The sequence below is a fragment of the Phascolarctos cinereus genome, unplaced genomic scaffold, assembly GCF_003287225.1.
Source record: "Phascolarctos cinereus isolate Bilbo 61053 unplaced genomic scaffold, phaCin_HiC Scaffold_5;HRSCAF=322, whole genome shotgun sequence".
NCBI lineage: Eukaryota > Metazoa > Chordata > Mammalia > Diprotodontia > Phascolarctidae > Phascolarctos > Phascolarctos cinereus.
Genome location: NW_027555958.1, coordinates 263,494,120 through 263,509,602, shown reverse-complemented (window position 1 = coordinate 263,509,602; position 15,483 = coordinate 263,494,120). Strand labels below are relative to the sequence as shown.

The 15,483-nt window shown below is 42.1% G+C and overlaps 2 protein-coding genes across 2 annotated transcripts in view; both read right to left on the bottom strand.

The window, feature by feature from the left end:
* Positions 1–11,410, bottom strand: part of GAS7 (growth arrest specific 7) — a 280,930-nt gene extending 269,520 nt beyond the window's left edge. The window contains exon 1 of the mRNA XM_020965897.2: positions 10,656–11,410. Coding sequence (XP_020821556.1) covers positions 10,656–10,838 — 183 coding nt within the window. The 5' untranslated portion in view covers positions 10,839–11,410. The remainder of the gene's footprint in view (positions 1–10,655) is intronic.
* LOC110193917 (myosin-13) overlaps positions 10,957–15,483 on the bottom strand; it is a 138,860-nt gene continuing 134,333 nt past the window's right edge. Inside the window, exons 39-40 of the mRNA XM_078155700.1 lie at positions 11,212–11,465; positions 10,957–11,074 (exon numbers count right to left, since the gene is read on the bottom strand). Of these exons, the coding sequence (XP_078011826.1) occupies positions 10,957–11,074; positions 11,212–11,465 (372 nt within the window). The remainder of the gene's footprint in view (positions 11,075–11,211; positions 11,466–15,483) is intronic.

Sequence of the window (15,483 nt, the reverse complement as noted above, 5' to 3'; positions counted from 1 at the left end):
CATCAGTTAGTCAGCCAGACAATTAGCTTTTAGAGAGAAGTATAAACTAAAGTGGTCTGGTTAGAAGAGTTCTCATAAAATATCTTCCCAAAAGACATGCTATCCCACAAGATGTTGTTGTCGTTTAATCATGTCCAATTCTACAGGACTCCATTTGGGGTTTTCTTGGCAAAGATACTGGAGTGGTTTGCTATGAGCTTCTCCAGTGTTTCCCCATTTTATAGATGAGGAGTTGAGGCAAATAGGGGTTAAGTGACTTGACCACCATCACACAACTAGTTAAATGTCTGAGGCTGGATCTGAACTCAGATCTTCCTGACTTCAGGTCCAGTACTCTAAGTACCACTTAGCTGCCCTATATAGACACAGAGTCCATGAAAAAAAAATTTCAAACATAGATATCAAATGGCAAAAGAATAACTCACAGTTCCTAGAAGTTTATTTACTGGAGTCCTTCACATGCTCCACTATGTTCCTTAAAGAATCCAAAAGCTGCCCTTTCTCAGCATTATCCAGCTTGTCCTTAGCTCCTGAAGCAGATATTGCCTCCACTCACTACTGTTCCTGAGATGCATCTAGAAAGCAGATAAAGAGTCCAAATCCTCCCACCTTCCAAAGTCCACAAGGTCATCCTATGGTCAAGGGGATGGGGCAAAGAGACAAAGGCTCCTTCTTTCCCTCCCAAGCAACTCTCTGTCAGGGACTTGGCTGGAACTGCGCTCTCCTTTAAGTTCCTGGACACTTAAATACTGGGCTCTCAAACTAACTTAAAAAAAAAAAGAAGAAGAAGATTTATTTTCTCCCCCTCTCAGCTCCACACACACACATTTTAAAAAGAAAAAGAAAGCCGTTGTAACAGATATGCATAGTCATGGCTTTCTTCTACATTACAGCCAATACACTGGGCATGATAAGGCATACATTAGTTTAATGCCTTCAATCGATTGATTCAACAGATATGTTCTCACCAGATAAAGGTAGGAAGGGTAGAGAATTTTGTTTGTTACTCTAAGCAGGAGTACAGTGATTAATTGACTGAATCACACCCGCCCCCGCGCCCCGCCCCCTCTCCATACATATATACACACACACCCTTACAAAGAGATCAATGGCAACTTTGGAAGAACAGTTTTTATTGCATAAAAAAGATCAGAAGCTAGAGTGAGTAAAGTGGAGAGAAAGTGGAAGCATAGAATGTATGCATCTTTTTCAAGGAGTTTGAGAAAAATCAGAGATACAGGATAACAGCTTAAAGAAATGAAAGGATCTAACGAAAGTTAGTAAGTAATTCTCTTGGGAGGCTATATACTTATTCCAATAATTCATTCATTCAAGTGTTTAATGAATTAAATGTCTACTATGTGCCATGCACCAGGCTCTGTACTGGGATACAAAGACAAAAAAATGAAATATATCCTGCCCTCAAGGAAACTTCATTCTATTGGGAGTTAAAACAAGAAGTATCCAGAAAAAAAATATATATACAGTTATCCCTTCCACATTGCTGAGGTTAGGGATACGGTGCCCCTTCAATCTGGAAAATCTGCATAAAGTTTTTTGGCCCTCCAAAAATACCAGAAAAGTCTTCCAGCTTCGTGGATTTCCTTCTCTTTTTTCATACAATACTGTGCAAATATTTTATGCATTTCTGAGTTCCTAAACTTTTTCTGTGTTGTCTGTGACTTCTGCAAAACTCCCCCAAAATTCCCATTTAATTTCTTATGCTGACCTGCTATATAGCGAAACTGTGAAGTAGAAGGGATAACTATAAAATACGTACAAAGTTATGGTGGGGAGGAAGTAGGCCATCAGCAACTGGAGGAATCACCCTAGGCTTCCTGTAAGAGGTGTCGCTTGAGCTGAGCCTTAAAGGATGCTAGTGATTCTACAGGGCAAAAGTGAAAAGAGAGATTTTTCCAGGCATGGAGGACATCCTGAAGAAAGGCAAAGCGACAGAAAATGGAATGACTAGTTTCACCAGATCTCTCCCCTGCTCAAGGAATATACAAGGAACAGTAAGAAGGTCAATTTGGTTGGAATGTAGAGTATGTGAAAGACAGTAATGTACATTAAGCCTGAAAAGGTTGTCTAAAGCCAAGTTGTGACAGACTTTAAATCCCAAGCAGAGGAATTTGTATTCTAGGGTTGAGAAGAAACCACTCAAGTTTTTCGAAGAGGAAAGTGACATGGTCAGACTAGTGCTTTAGGAAGGCTGGTTTGACATAAATGGGCAAGACAGACTAAAGACAGAGTGGAAGCTGGGAGACTAATTAGGAAGCTGTTGCAATAGTCCAGTAAGAGGCAACAAGGGCCTTGACTAAGTTGATATTTTTGGGAGAGGAAAGGCAAAGACAATTGCTGCAGAAATAGAATTGATAACACTTGGCAACTGATTAGCTATGAAGGATAAAAGGAAAATGGAGAGTTGAGGTGACTCAGAGGGTCATCTTGGGTAACATCTTGGGTGGTGAAAAGGTGGTGGTATCTTTCACTGAAAGAGGGAAGTTAGGACAAGAGCAGAGGAAAGATGAGTTCTGTTTGTACATGTTGCATTTGAGATGCTTATAAGACATCTGCTGAAGATTTTCAGCAGGTCGTTTGAGACACAGGACTACAAGTCAAGAGACTAGAATAGATATATAAATCTGGGAGTTATCTGCATAAGGATGATAATTGATGAGAGCGGTTTGGAACTGATCTCACCAAGAGACAGAAAGAAAAAGCTTCAGGATAGAGCCCTGGGCTACTCACCCATAGGAGATAAGCCATGATGGACAATTACCTAGTGAATGAATCTGATGAGTGACCAATCAGGTAAGAAAACCAGAGCAAAGGAAAGTCACCAAAATTTATGGAGGACAACATGTTTTGGAGAAGGGAGTGGTTAACAATGTCAAATATTCTCAAGAAGAATGAGAACTGAGAAACGGAAATCAGATTTAGCAATTGAGAGAGCATTGTGGTAACCCTGGAGAAAGCAGTTTCAGTTGGGTGATGGGAAGCTAGATTGCAAGGAGTTCCAAAATGAGTAGGAGTTTAGAAAGTGGAGGCAATGAATGTAGATGGCTTTTTCTCAGAGTTTGACAGTGAAAGAGAAGAGAGTTTAAAAGTCAATTGGGGGGCAGCTAGTTGGTGCAGTGGAAAGAGCACCGGCCCTGAAGTCAGGAGGACCTGAGTTCAAATCCTGCCTCAGATAAACACTTGATTTTTGCTAGCTGTGTGACCCTGGGCAAGTCACTTAACCCCAATTGCCTAAAAAATAAAAAAGTCAAGTAGGGAATTTTTAAGGATAGGGCAGAACTAGATATGTTTGTGGATATCACAGAAGGAGCCAGTAAAGACTGATTAACAATTAGAGAAAAAGATTAAATGATTAAAAGGTCAAACTCCTGGAAGATAAGAGGATCAAAAAATGAGAGCTTGGAATGAACATTAGCGATCATCTAGTTCAACAGGATTTTATAGGTGATGTAAATAAGGCTTAGAGAGTTTAAGTGACTTGCTCAAGATCATATTTAGTGACAGTGCCAAGGTCTGAATGTAGGTCCTCTGTCAAGGGTAGGTTGACTAGCATTGACAAGGTGAAGAGTCATCCCTTTCCTCTGAGACTGAAACAAAGCAGGAAAGATTTGGGGATGATGTTGAGAAGAGGAACCCTCAGTCTGTTCAATGAAATATGGAGCAAGATATTCTGCTAAGAGGGAGAAGGGAAGCGTGAGGACAAAGTTTGGAACAAATGCTGTGCTGTAAAAGTGCTGGTGTGAAGCAATGAGGGCCTATTACGATGAAAACCATACGTTCAAGATTTTGAAGGGAGAAAAGTTAGCAAGATGCTCTAGGAAACAGTTGAGTAGAACACCTGGTAGTTTCAGTGGTTTAGGCACTGAGAGAAATGGGAAGGAGACAGAAGTGTATGGTTAGATAAAGGAATTTCAGTTATGGATTGTAGAGGCAAAATAATTGTGAATGATAATGAGATCAAGACATGACTGTCACTCTATGTGGCTAAAGTTGGAATAAGGATGTAGACCCTGGGAGTTGAAGTTGATGACCTGGGAAAAGGCTATTTAAGGAAATAACAACATGTAAAATAAAGTCTTTGAGTATAAGGGCAAGAGTTGAGGTAAAAAAGACTGTAAGCCAGGTACTAAACTAGCTGAGAAAGGACAGAACCTTCAGGGCATAAGAAATAGTCGACAGGATCTGGATAGGATCATATATCTGGATATAGTAAACCTCAAAAGGAGGTTACTGAATGACAGTGGTAGAGAAAAGGCCAAAGAGGCGACCAAGTGATGAAGTAAATAGAGTGCTGGACCTGGATTCAGGAAGATCAGAGTTCAAATCTAGCCTCAGACTCTTAAGGCTTCATGACTCTGGCCAAGCTACTTAATCCCTATCTACCTTAGGGTTGTTTGAGGATAAAATGTCTATAAAGCACTTTGTAAACCTTACAGCAATATATAACTGCTGCAGCTGCTGTAGCAGTGAGATGCAGGATGCACGCCTATTCCTCCTCCTGGTTCAGGAGGCCATGAGGGCATGAGTACATTCAATGCTGGAAAAGGCATCTAAGGATACAGTGTGTTCTAGACAGGGTAAGGATGGGAGAGGAACCCAGGTCTCCTTTACTTCAAAAAGATGAAAGAGGTCCATTATGAATGGCAGTTTGTTGGGGTAGCTATGTGGCACAGTGGATAGAGCACCAGCCCTGGAGTCAGAAGGACCTGAGTTCAAACCTTGCCTCCAGCACTTAGCGAGCTGTGCGTGATCCTGGGCAACTCACTTAACCCTGATTGTCTCAAAAGAATGGCATTTTGTTAACGGGCCTTCCATAGGAGACAATGGAAGCAGGAAAGTGGAGTGGATATGGACAAAGGGGAGGTAGAGTCGATAGAGATAGGTAGAAGGGAGTAGGAATCATACCAGAAGTAAACTTCTCCCCAGGCAGCTTGTGTCTCTGAATCATAGGAATTCAGAGTGGCAGCCCACCCTTCCCAACAGCAATGATAATGATGATTTGATCATCACTCCCTAAGCAAGAAGTTGTAGAGGTGGATGGTGGTATCAAAGGCAAGAGTCTAAGACTAGGGTGGGCCTGAGTCTGGGGCCTAGCTGGTTATAGGGAGTTGAGGCCACAGAAGGTTTACTCACAACCCAGTTATCAGCCAAGGCAGTGCTGTTGCCACCGCGACTTAGAATCCTTTTTGAATCCATATTAAAGTCTCATTAGTTCACATTTTGTTTTTGACCAAAAATTTTTGACTTCTAACTGTTTTTGACCAAAAAACATTTATTACCAGATTAGTCACTCACCTTATTACAAAATCACAGAATTTATCTGACTTAGATGCAAATGACTTTTGGCTATAAATATACCTATACACACACACCACACACAAAATCTGTTCTCAAAGGATAGAAGGCCACTATTCTGGGTCTCAGGTTTTTCAGTCAAATGAGGGACTTTGATTATATAACTACAAGTTCTCTACTTCTTCTAAATCTTCAGTCCTGTGATCATTATACATATGCCTCTCCCTACCAAAACATATGCCACAGGTTCTGAGATAGGATCAGAGGATTTAGAGATAGGAAGAGATGTCAGTGTTCATCTATCTATTCTCAGTGCTTCATTTTACGTAGATGGAAATAGAGGCCCCAAGAGCAGTGATTTGCTCAAGGTCATCTCAGCAAGTTAGTAACAGAACTAAAACAATCCCGATTTACTAATTTCAAGGTCAATGTTCTTCCTATTGCCCTCCATACCTCTCTATATATTCCTTTTAAGAGATCAAGGATGGATAATTTCATCCTGTAATATATTGTCTTTACTGACACATATCTCAGCACTTCTACTCTTTGCTAGATCTCTGAGAGCTGATATGATTGAAAGAATTCATCACCTGGTTACCAACTTTCTGAAGTGGTCAGAAAATAGTTATATAGTCAGGAGTGTGATGGTTAAAGTTCTCCAAAAAGAAAAAAAAATAGTACATGTAATACAGTTTTAAGTTTAATCTCTATCACTTCAAATCTAGACAACAAAACAATAGATCAAGCCCTGATTGCTAGCATTTACTGATTTCTGAGGTGTAAATGCTCAATCTCAAAATTTAACAACTCCTCAGGAAAGCTTCAATACACTCCAGCTATAGTCCTTTACTTTACCATAGCCAAAATGGAATGTGTATCTTTTTTCTTGTATGTCTTATGCTGGCGGTTTGTTTCATATTACTTGCCCCTGGTGCCAAAATGGCTCACTGCAACTGTGGATGCCGCGTAATAGGTACCCATTTGATTTGACTTGACAGTCTGAACCACAGCAAAGTTTAGGGACTCTGAGACTGAAGAAGCCCCAAGAAACCAACCTCTGATGTCACAGTAGTAACCCCACCAAAAGGTTCTGCTCATTCAATCGGGGATATCTACAGTGTTAGATATTCAGGATCTGTTTTTAGAAAGAATATATTCCTGAATACGACTTCAATACCATTGGTGTAAAGCAAAATCCTGACTCTGCATGTAGATTCATCTATTCAGAAACTGCCAAATAAGCACATAAAGGACGGAAGATGTGAAACTGGTCTTTATTAGTCAGTGACTGTCAAATGAATAGTATAGACCACCTTTTATGAGAGGCTTCCAAGAATTTCCAAAATATTTCATATAACACACACAACACCAAATTCAGCTTAACTTGCATGATACTCTTTTGCTAAAAATCAGTAGTTCAACTTGTCAGGTAGAATTATTTTGCAGGCTGTGAGAAGGGGTTTTCTGAATTTTTTTGCTGGGAAAGCAAAAATTTTTAGCTTTACCACTGCTAGGAATTAGGAAGGAAGCATCTGGGTTTTCCTGATGCAGTGGAAGTGTTCTAGACTTAGAGTCAGATGATCTGGGGTGGACTTTGTGATCTGACACTACTAGGTCACCTCTGAGTTTTACTTAGACAAGCAAAGACTTATCAGTATTAACACCTACAAAATGGAGATCGTTTTCTTCCCTGTCTACCTCACAAAGTCATTGTACAGATGAGAGGAAATAACATCTGAGACCACTGTGAAAAGTAATAAATAAATGTAAGTTAATTTTAATTATGGCAGAAAAATACTAAACAACTCTTAGCTAAATACAGAGGGGGCACCTAATAAGGTTGGATTCAGTGAAACAGGTTGAAAGAAAAACAGCTTGAGGCTCTCTGACAGAACTAGGCAAAAAAGAAAAAAAAGCATGTTCATTGCATGTAGTAACATTCCCATTTATTCTGCAAAATCAGGGATACTTCACACTTGTTGCTAAGCTAAGGGCTTTTCTGTAGAGAGTACAGAGAATAAGCATGAAATTGATGATTGCTGCTTTAATGTCCACTAGAGTGGGCAGCTGGGAAACTGACAAAAAATAGGCCAGTTTGGCCTGCAGGAATCAAAAGATGAGATGGCAGGCTGACCTTGTTCCTGAAAAGCAGGGTTTTCAACAGGCATCAAAAACCTAAACCAAAGTGAGTTGTCTGAGTACGTAAGATGGAAGAAAACTATATCCATATTGGAGTATTCAGTGACAACCACCTACACAGTTTAATCATTACAAAGAGCGCCTTTTTTGAACATAGGTTTGGACAGACGTGGAATCCATGCTATATGTTTTCTATAAAAGAGATACACAATATATCACACTATACACAAGAAGCATGATTTGACCTAGAGTCCAACTAAATGTGAAGCATAGTGAAATGCTTCGTCCATTCACTCATCAATTATTTGTTAAACCTCTACACTACCTGCAAGGCACCATAGTTGATGCAAACATTAGGAGAGACATAGGAGTTATAAACATTAATAAGGTTTGGTACCTGCCCATTAGGAGCTTATAATCTAGTAGAGAAGGTAAGATATACACACACACAGTGTGGTTAAGTGTACAGAAAAGGAACAAAGCAAATACTAAAAAAGTTCAGAGAAGGTTCTGGAGGTTAAATAATCCTTTGTAATGATTCAGCTCAGATTTGCCTCAAGAAAACTGAATAGGTAGTCTTACTGTATAACACTGATATGGATTGCTTTTGTATGAAAAAAAGTTTGGGGAATATAGTACAGGGAAGAAGGAATATTTGTTTCTGGGCCAGTTAGTCTCCCCAGATTGGACCACCTGTATGTAAACAAATAAGGTACTAAAAACCAATTCCTAACAAGTCAGCAACTTCCACAGCGCAGGTTGCTGCTACCAGTGAGCTGTCATTCTCAAATTAGCAAAATCCTTCAGAAATAAAACTCTGGGAGTCTAGAATAATGCTACAGCACAGTGACAGTGAGCAAATTCACTAGTTTCACATCTTCCCAAAACAAAGTTCAGGCCACACTGCATTAAAGAAAGTCTTGTCAGAAGCTACCTTGATCAGGTCAGTCTTCTGCCAACCAAATTTCAACATGAATAATTCCCTGAAAGGTATAGGCTCCATGGGCCCCTACCAAGGTTTTCAGAAACAGGGAGATTTGGCACTGGTTTTCATAAGATAAGAGAGATACATCATCACCTTGTGCCACAGTTTAAATCTCAAAGAGGGAAACTATGAGGATAAGGACACCTCAAATTCTATAATTTCTGTATAAGTTAATGCTTTCCATATTACAACAAAAGAAATTCACCAAATATCAAACATCAGTGTAAGTATACTGTGGGAGATACAATAACATATATATGACATATACATGCCAAAATACAAACAACTGGCTTCAAAATGTAGTATAAATATATTTCTAAAAAGGGACCCTGCTAACAGTTTATGCAACCCCTTGCCCCCACACACTAGTGGAACTACCAATATTTTCTTAGTTATTTGTTCAGAATAAATTCTCAGTATTAATGTGGAACTGTACTAAATCAGTAGACATATTCTATTTTTCTCAATGTTTTTGTATAACATTTGGCAGGCTTTTAGTGGGAATTCTGTAACATTAGGATCCTAGACTAAAAGAGGCCTCAGAGGTAAATTTAGACACATATCCTTATTTTACAAAAGAGATGATTAAAGCTCAGAAAGGTTAACCAACCTGTCCATAGTCACATAAGCAGTATCACACGAGTGTCTTTGCTAAGACACAGCTCAAATCCTGATCCTTTGATGTTTTCATCTCATTGATTCATTAATTGGTAGTAGTGATCATGACCCCAAGATTTTAGCCAACTATTGGACAGTAGTTAATGATGATGGTAGCTGACTTTTGTATACTGCTTTAAGTTTTGCAAAACATCTTGCATATATTATCTCCTTTCATTGTGTACCCCATTTTGCAAATCTTAAGAATTTCATGTTCACAGCACTCCTAGGATGATCTGATGAAAGTCATCAAACTGCGTTGCAAGACAAGAGCACAGAATCTGGACTCCGAAAAGCTAGATTTGATTCCTAGTTCTAGTTACCATTTGTGTGGCTTTCTGCATGTCAATTTATCTCTCTGGGCCTCAGTCTCCTTTTCTGTCAGTTGAAGGCTGAATTGGGCATTTTCTAAGGTCTCTTCCTACTCTAAATCCTACATCCTTAAGGGGGTGACAGGATTCTGATCTAACTTTCAAAATAATTTTATCCCATTCCCTCCTAAGTCCATGGCCATAAAGCAGTGAGTAATGTGGATGAAATAGAAGACTTGGATCCCTAAGTGTCACTGAAACACAAACAGGGGAACTCTACTTAGTTGGAGTTCACGGTGGTCATTAACGTCAAAAGTAACTTGGTGTCCACTTAGCACCCCAAGAGCAAGTCACTTCCCCACTCTTGAATCTAGGCTGGTTCTTTCTTTGGGAGGGAGGAGAGGATGGGTTGGAAGGAAGGGTCTAGGGTCCAGGACATGGCTGGTTGTGATTAGATAATGCCTGCTGGATGATCTCCAGATGGGAAGCTATTGCTGCTGATGCTTGTGACTTTTACTCATAACCTGGCCCTACAACACCCACTCATACCCACTGGGAATTTTGAGGCCCATTTCTTATTCCCTGGCAGGCTGTGCACTCCTCTCCACGATGTGGTTTGGTCTGTCCCACATATCCCAGAAAGTCCTACCGCAAATCTCCAAAAGTCTGTTCCTTGGAAGGGTTCTGACTGGAGAAAACCAAATCGGACTCAAGGAAGCTGGCCGGTCTCGAACTAAGAATTTTAAGTTTTCAGTTCATTCAGTGAGAAGGTTAGCCCAAAAAAAAGCAGGAAGAGGGAGAGAACAAAACAGGAGAGAAAAGAGGAAGAAGGGCACTTTGTGTGTAGAAGAGAAGCAAAGTGGGAGTGAGGACGAAGCTCGAAGGCTGCGCACCATTCCCAAGACGCAGAAAAGCGCTGCAGGGGGTTTGGACAGGAGTGGGCTGCATTCCGTTCCCTCACCCCACTTAGCTCCAGTTTCGCACCCCTTACTCCGGTCCCCTAAAGCAAAGCTCTAAGTTGGTCAGGCAGGAACTGACCAAGGAAGGCGCTGCGCCCTAACACACCCCCAGCAGTGCCTCTCCTGGCTACTGGCACATCCTTACACTGGCACTCACAGTGGTGGCGTGGTTGGTGCTCTGCCATCCTCGAAGCTGGCGTCGGATTTGGGTGGAGATAGGGAGATTGGTTCCCAGTTCCGCTAGATAGGGCCCTTTCATCCCACCAGCGCCCAGCCCCACAACCTTACCTCTAGCAACTGCACATAGCTTGCTGGAAACCAGCCACGGAGTCCGTCCTCTTTCTGCCCTTCCCACCAGCCCCCGTCCGGGACTTGCAGCACCGTGAGCACCTCTCCGGCGTCGAAGCGCAGACCCTGGCGGTGCCTCTCCCCAGTGAAGGGGTACAATGTCTGGCAACGAGAGCCGGACATGGCCCTGCCGCCTGGGACTCACAGTGCAGCCTGCATCGCTCCCCAGCCTCGGGCAGTGAGCAGCAGGGCACGGCAGCCGAAGCCCTAGCCGAGGGGCTTCCTTTGGAGCCTCCAGCAGTTACGGGCTCTGAGAACGCCGGGGTCCCAGGCTCCACAGGTTCGCTCTGCCCCACGGTCCCGGCTGCAGATGCTGTCCGTCTCCGGCTCGGTGCCTAGCTGGGCGTTGGGTCTGTGTTCTACGACCGGGAAGAGAAGGGAGGGAAGAAGAGGAGGTGGAGAAGAGAAGAGGACTCCGGCGTGGAGCTGGAGCTGGAGCTGGAGCTGGGTGGCCGCACTCGGTGACGCCCCCAGGCTGGGCTGCCTCTGAGCTCACAGCTTCGAGCTCCCGGCTTCTCTCGGGAGGGGGCGGGGCCGAAGAGTAGGAGCCAGAGCAGCTTCGGGGCTTGGGCTCCTTAAAGAACTTCCCAGGGACCTGGAACCCAGGCTAGAGCGCACAGCGGACGTAGCCGGGGCTTCCCTACCACGCGGAAATACGCAGCTCTCCCGAGAGGTGTGTCCCAGAACTGCTCGGGACAGCAGGGGCTGCTCTTTGAGGCCCTGCGGAGGATCATCAGTCTGAAGAGGAACCTGGAGAGCAGGGGGACTGAGCACACCCAGATAGCTGGCAGGGCACGTAGATTAGACTGTGGAGGGGAGGGGGACGAATCTGGGGTGTGTTGGCTAAACCATGACAGTGAGACATTGTCCCGTTTGGGGGAATCAGTTGGACCCAGTTGGAAGTCCTCCCCCCTCCAGTTAATTTTTTTTAAGGGTCTCATACTAGTCTCTAAGGTCTCATTAATGCAAAATCCCCCACATACACGAAGTGGATTGAACACTTAGATGAAGGCAATAGGCACACCCACTACACAGCACAGGGCTGCGCATACCCTAGGCACGGTATCTGGTTTAATGGGAGCAAAATGCTGGATTTGGAATCAGTGGACCTGGACTGAAATCACATCTCTGCCACCTGTGTGATTCTGTGAAAGCCACTTAACTTCTCCAGATTCCGTTTCTTCATCTGTAAAATGAAGGGGTTGGACTAAATCACCTCTAAGGTCTAGCACTAAATATCAGATTCCAAAATTTGATATAATACAAAGAAGCAGATCATAAACCTAAAGCCTGAAACAGGCAGTCAGGTTAAGAGATTTGCTCAAGGTGGCAATGGTAGGTAAATGGCAGAAAGAAGATTTCATCCCAGATCCTTTGACAGCAGAACCATTGCTTGTTCCCCTATGGGAGAGTCAGGAAGAGGAAAATTGAAGAACTAAACCTAAGAATGAATGAGGAAGTCTCATAGATTAGAAATGAGAAGGCAGGTTCTAGTCCTTTATATGCCCTTATTACTAACTGTGTGATATTGAACCATTACTCCTCTGGAGCTCTGGTTCCCTTCTTTGAAAAGAGGGGGTTGCAATGTAAATGGAAAAAAAAAACAACAATAAAAAAGAAACTAAATATTACTGGAGAGAAGAGGGGGGGGAAACCTCTCTCCTTTTCCGAGATGGAAGGGGGGGGGGATTTAGAACGTTGTGTATACTGTCAAACTCCATAGTTGTGTTGAGTAAGTTTTGCTGAAGTACTTTTTTTCTCTTTATTTTGTATTCTTCTTATTTGAATAGTGTTCCACCTCCTTTTACATTTACAAAACTGAAAGCCTTAAGGGTAATGGAAATGTGAAGTTGAGGCCCTTTCAAATGTTAGTAAAGCACTCTCCAAACTGGAATCTGAGGCTTGAATAACTCAATCGCATATGAAGACTCTGAGGGATTCAAAGTGAAGAGGCTTCTACTAATCCTAGCCTAAGAGTTGTTGAGCAAATCAGTACTCTAACTGAACGGCTGTTGCCTCAGATTGAGACCCTGGGTAAGACCTTAGCTTAAAAATCCCAAGGTCTTCCACTGCATCCAGGGCCATTCCCAGTCATCTAGACCCATGTCTTGCCACTGGACTCCAAAGAGTCTGGAGGAGGCAGTGAGGCTGATGACTCTGCACAGTATTGCATCATTTAAATCCAGTTTGCTTGCAAGTCAAAATGTCGACCTGCTGATGTCATTGGTCCTCTTCTAGAATGAAGAACAAACAATAACTCTGACTGAAAAGAGTGCTGTAACACTCCAGCTGAAAACAGTACTACGCAGTCAAGCTTGTGACTTAAGGCAGTGAAAGACTGAGGCTGCTTATTGATGATCAGACCCAGGGATCTAGCAAATCCAGCTAAACTCTGAGAAGAATCCAATGTCTCAGCCCAGGTTGGCAGCAGCTGAACGGTGGCTAGCAGCATCCAAGCCCAGAGAGAAGCAAGCTCAGCAGCTGAGTAACCTCAACACATCTTAGCCAGTACACTGACTTGTCTAGCCAAGGCACCACACATTATAAAGAGCAAGCCCACTTGTCCAGTAAAGATTTCACGTCCTTCGAGGAACCAACCCAATTACTCAGCAAGCACTGGATCGCTGATACCATGCCCCACAATGAACACAGCAACCTTCTGAGAAAAAGAAAGGAAATCAGGGATTTTCAGTTTCAGAATTTTAAGTTGTCTTGGTCACATAATGTTTCCTACATATATTGCTCACTACTTTTCTCCTTTAAATTGGTGCCCACTTTTCCCCACACAGACTCTGTATGTATTTGTGGGAGACAATGCCCCCAGATTTTGGGGGAAATTGCTTTATAACCACTGTGCTTGCAAAGCCGCTTGAATAAATATGTTCATTAAAGGACTAAGTATAGTGACTGATTGTTTTAGGTTTTTTGGAGGCAATCATAGTTAAGTGACTTGCCCCAGGTCACACAGCTAGTGAGGCAAGATTTGAGCTCAGGTCCTGTGGACTCCTGGGCTGGTGCTCTATCTGCTGCACCACCTAGCTGCCCTTCTGGCTGATTGTTAGTGAAAGCATAGTACTACAGGTAAAGAGGATAGGGTTACCCCTAGAACCCTAGAAGTAGTAATATCCATCTGTCTAGGGACCTACCTAGTTGGGGGAGTGAACTTACAGTTACAGGGTTGGCTCCCTGGGTTGCTGGTTAGGGAGCAAATTATTCTGAAGTAATAGTTACATAAAAACTAATGACTAATTAAAATTAAAGAGATGTGAGGGAATTGAACTAGATGGTCTCTAAGATCCCTTGCAGCTACTAAATGTAGTGATTCTATAAAATAGAAGAAAGGAAAGGCAAAAAGAGTAGACCCTTCATGAAAACTGCAGAGTAAGTCATCACTTGGGGGGGGTGATCTAAGTAGAAGCAAACCTGGGGTGACACTCTGATTGAACTAGGCTGGAACATAAACTGAGAGAGAAAAGCAGTTTGAAGGGTCGAAGGGTCCTAGGACTAGGAGCCTGAATAAAGCCTGGCTTAAACCAAGGGCAGAAGGAGGGAGACCCAAGAAAGTAAGTTCTAAAGGACACAATCTTGTCTCTGTTTCTTTATTTCAGCTTTTATTTAACTAGAAAGAAAAATGAACCTCTGAAGTAGGAGTCAAAAAATCTAGCTTGATGTATGACTTTAAGCAAGTCGCTTTAACTTTCTTAGCCTCAGTGTCTTCTCTTAAAAAAATGAGGGAAGGGGTAATAATATTTACACAATCTACCTCATAGGGCTACTATGAGGATCAAATGAGAACATGTCATAGAATCATAGATTTAGAGCTGTACAAGTGCTTTGTGATAGGATATAAAAGTGACCTCTCCTGTAAGCTATTAGCAAGTTCATCATTTACAAACAAAGGTCCTATGGATCTCTACCCCTGCTTGCTAGTCAAAGATCAGAAGTAAGCATTTAATTAGAAATGAAAACAGATGACATAGAAAAGAGGCATAGTAACAGAAATACAACTTTGAAAGAAATAAATGAGCTCAGTTCTTTTCTTTAAGCCTAAGAGAATGCTAGCAAAGCATGTCTTTTTCATACCTTCCTAAAATTTTTACTCCATCCAGAGAAAGGTTTAAATATTTTGAGATGTTAAGTTATTTCAATTGAAGAATATAACATTCTTCCATGTGATGGTCTCACACACACACACACACACACACACACACACACACACACAAAACAGGTTACACTTGGAAGAAAGAAGCAGTTAGGTATATTCACTATAACATGTCAAGAGTTAGAGATACTTTTTTGTTGAATTGTACCAGACTCTCAGTGACCCCATTTTGAGGTTTTACTTGGCAAAGTTACTAGAATAGTTTGCCATTTCCTTCTCATTTTACAGATGAGGAAACTGAGGTAAACAGGATTAAATGACTTGCCTAGGGTCACACAGCCAGAAAATGTCAGAGACTGGATTTGAACTCAGGCCTTCCTGACTCCAGGCCTGGGTTCTATCCACTATGACACCTAGCTGCAGTCATTCTCTAAGGTTTTCCAAACTGTGGAGTGTACTTCAAAGATGTGTGAAATCTTCTGAGGTGGGATAGGGAGACACGAAGGCCAAAAGTATTGAATATTTTCTACTACAACTCCTGCATAAATACATTCACTTTTTTCAATGAAAACAAACTTCTAAGTCAACAAAAGCAAAACTAACAAAAGTATTTATTTCAACTGACAGTGAGTGCAGTAATAGGGTTTCTAGTTGAATCTTGGCTTG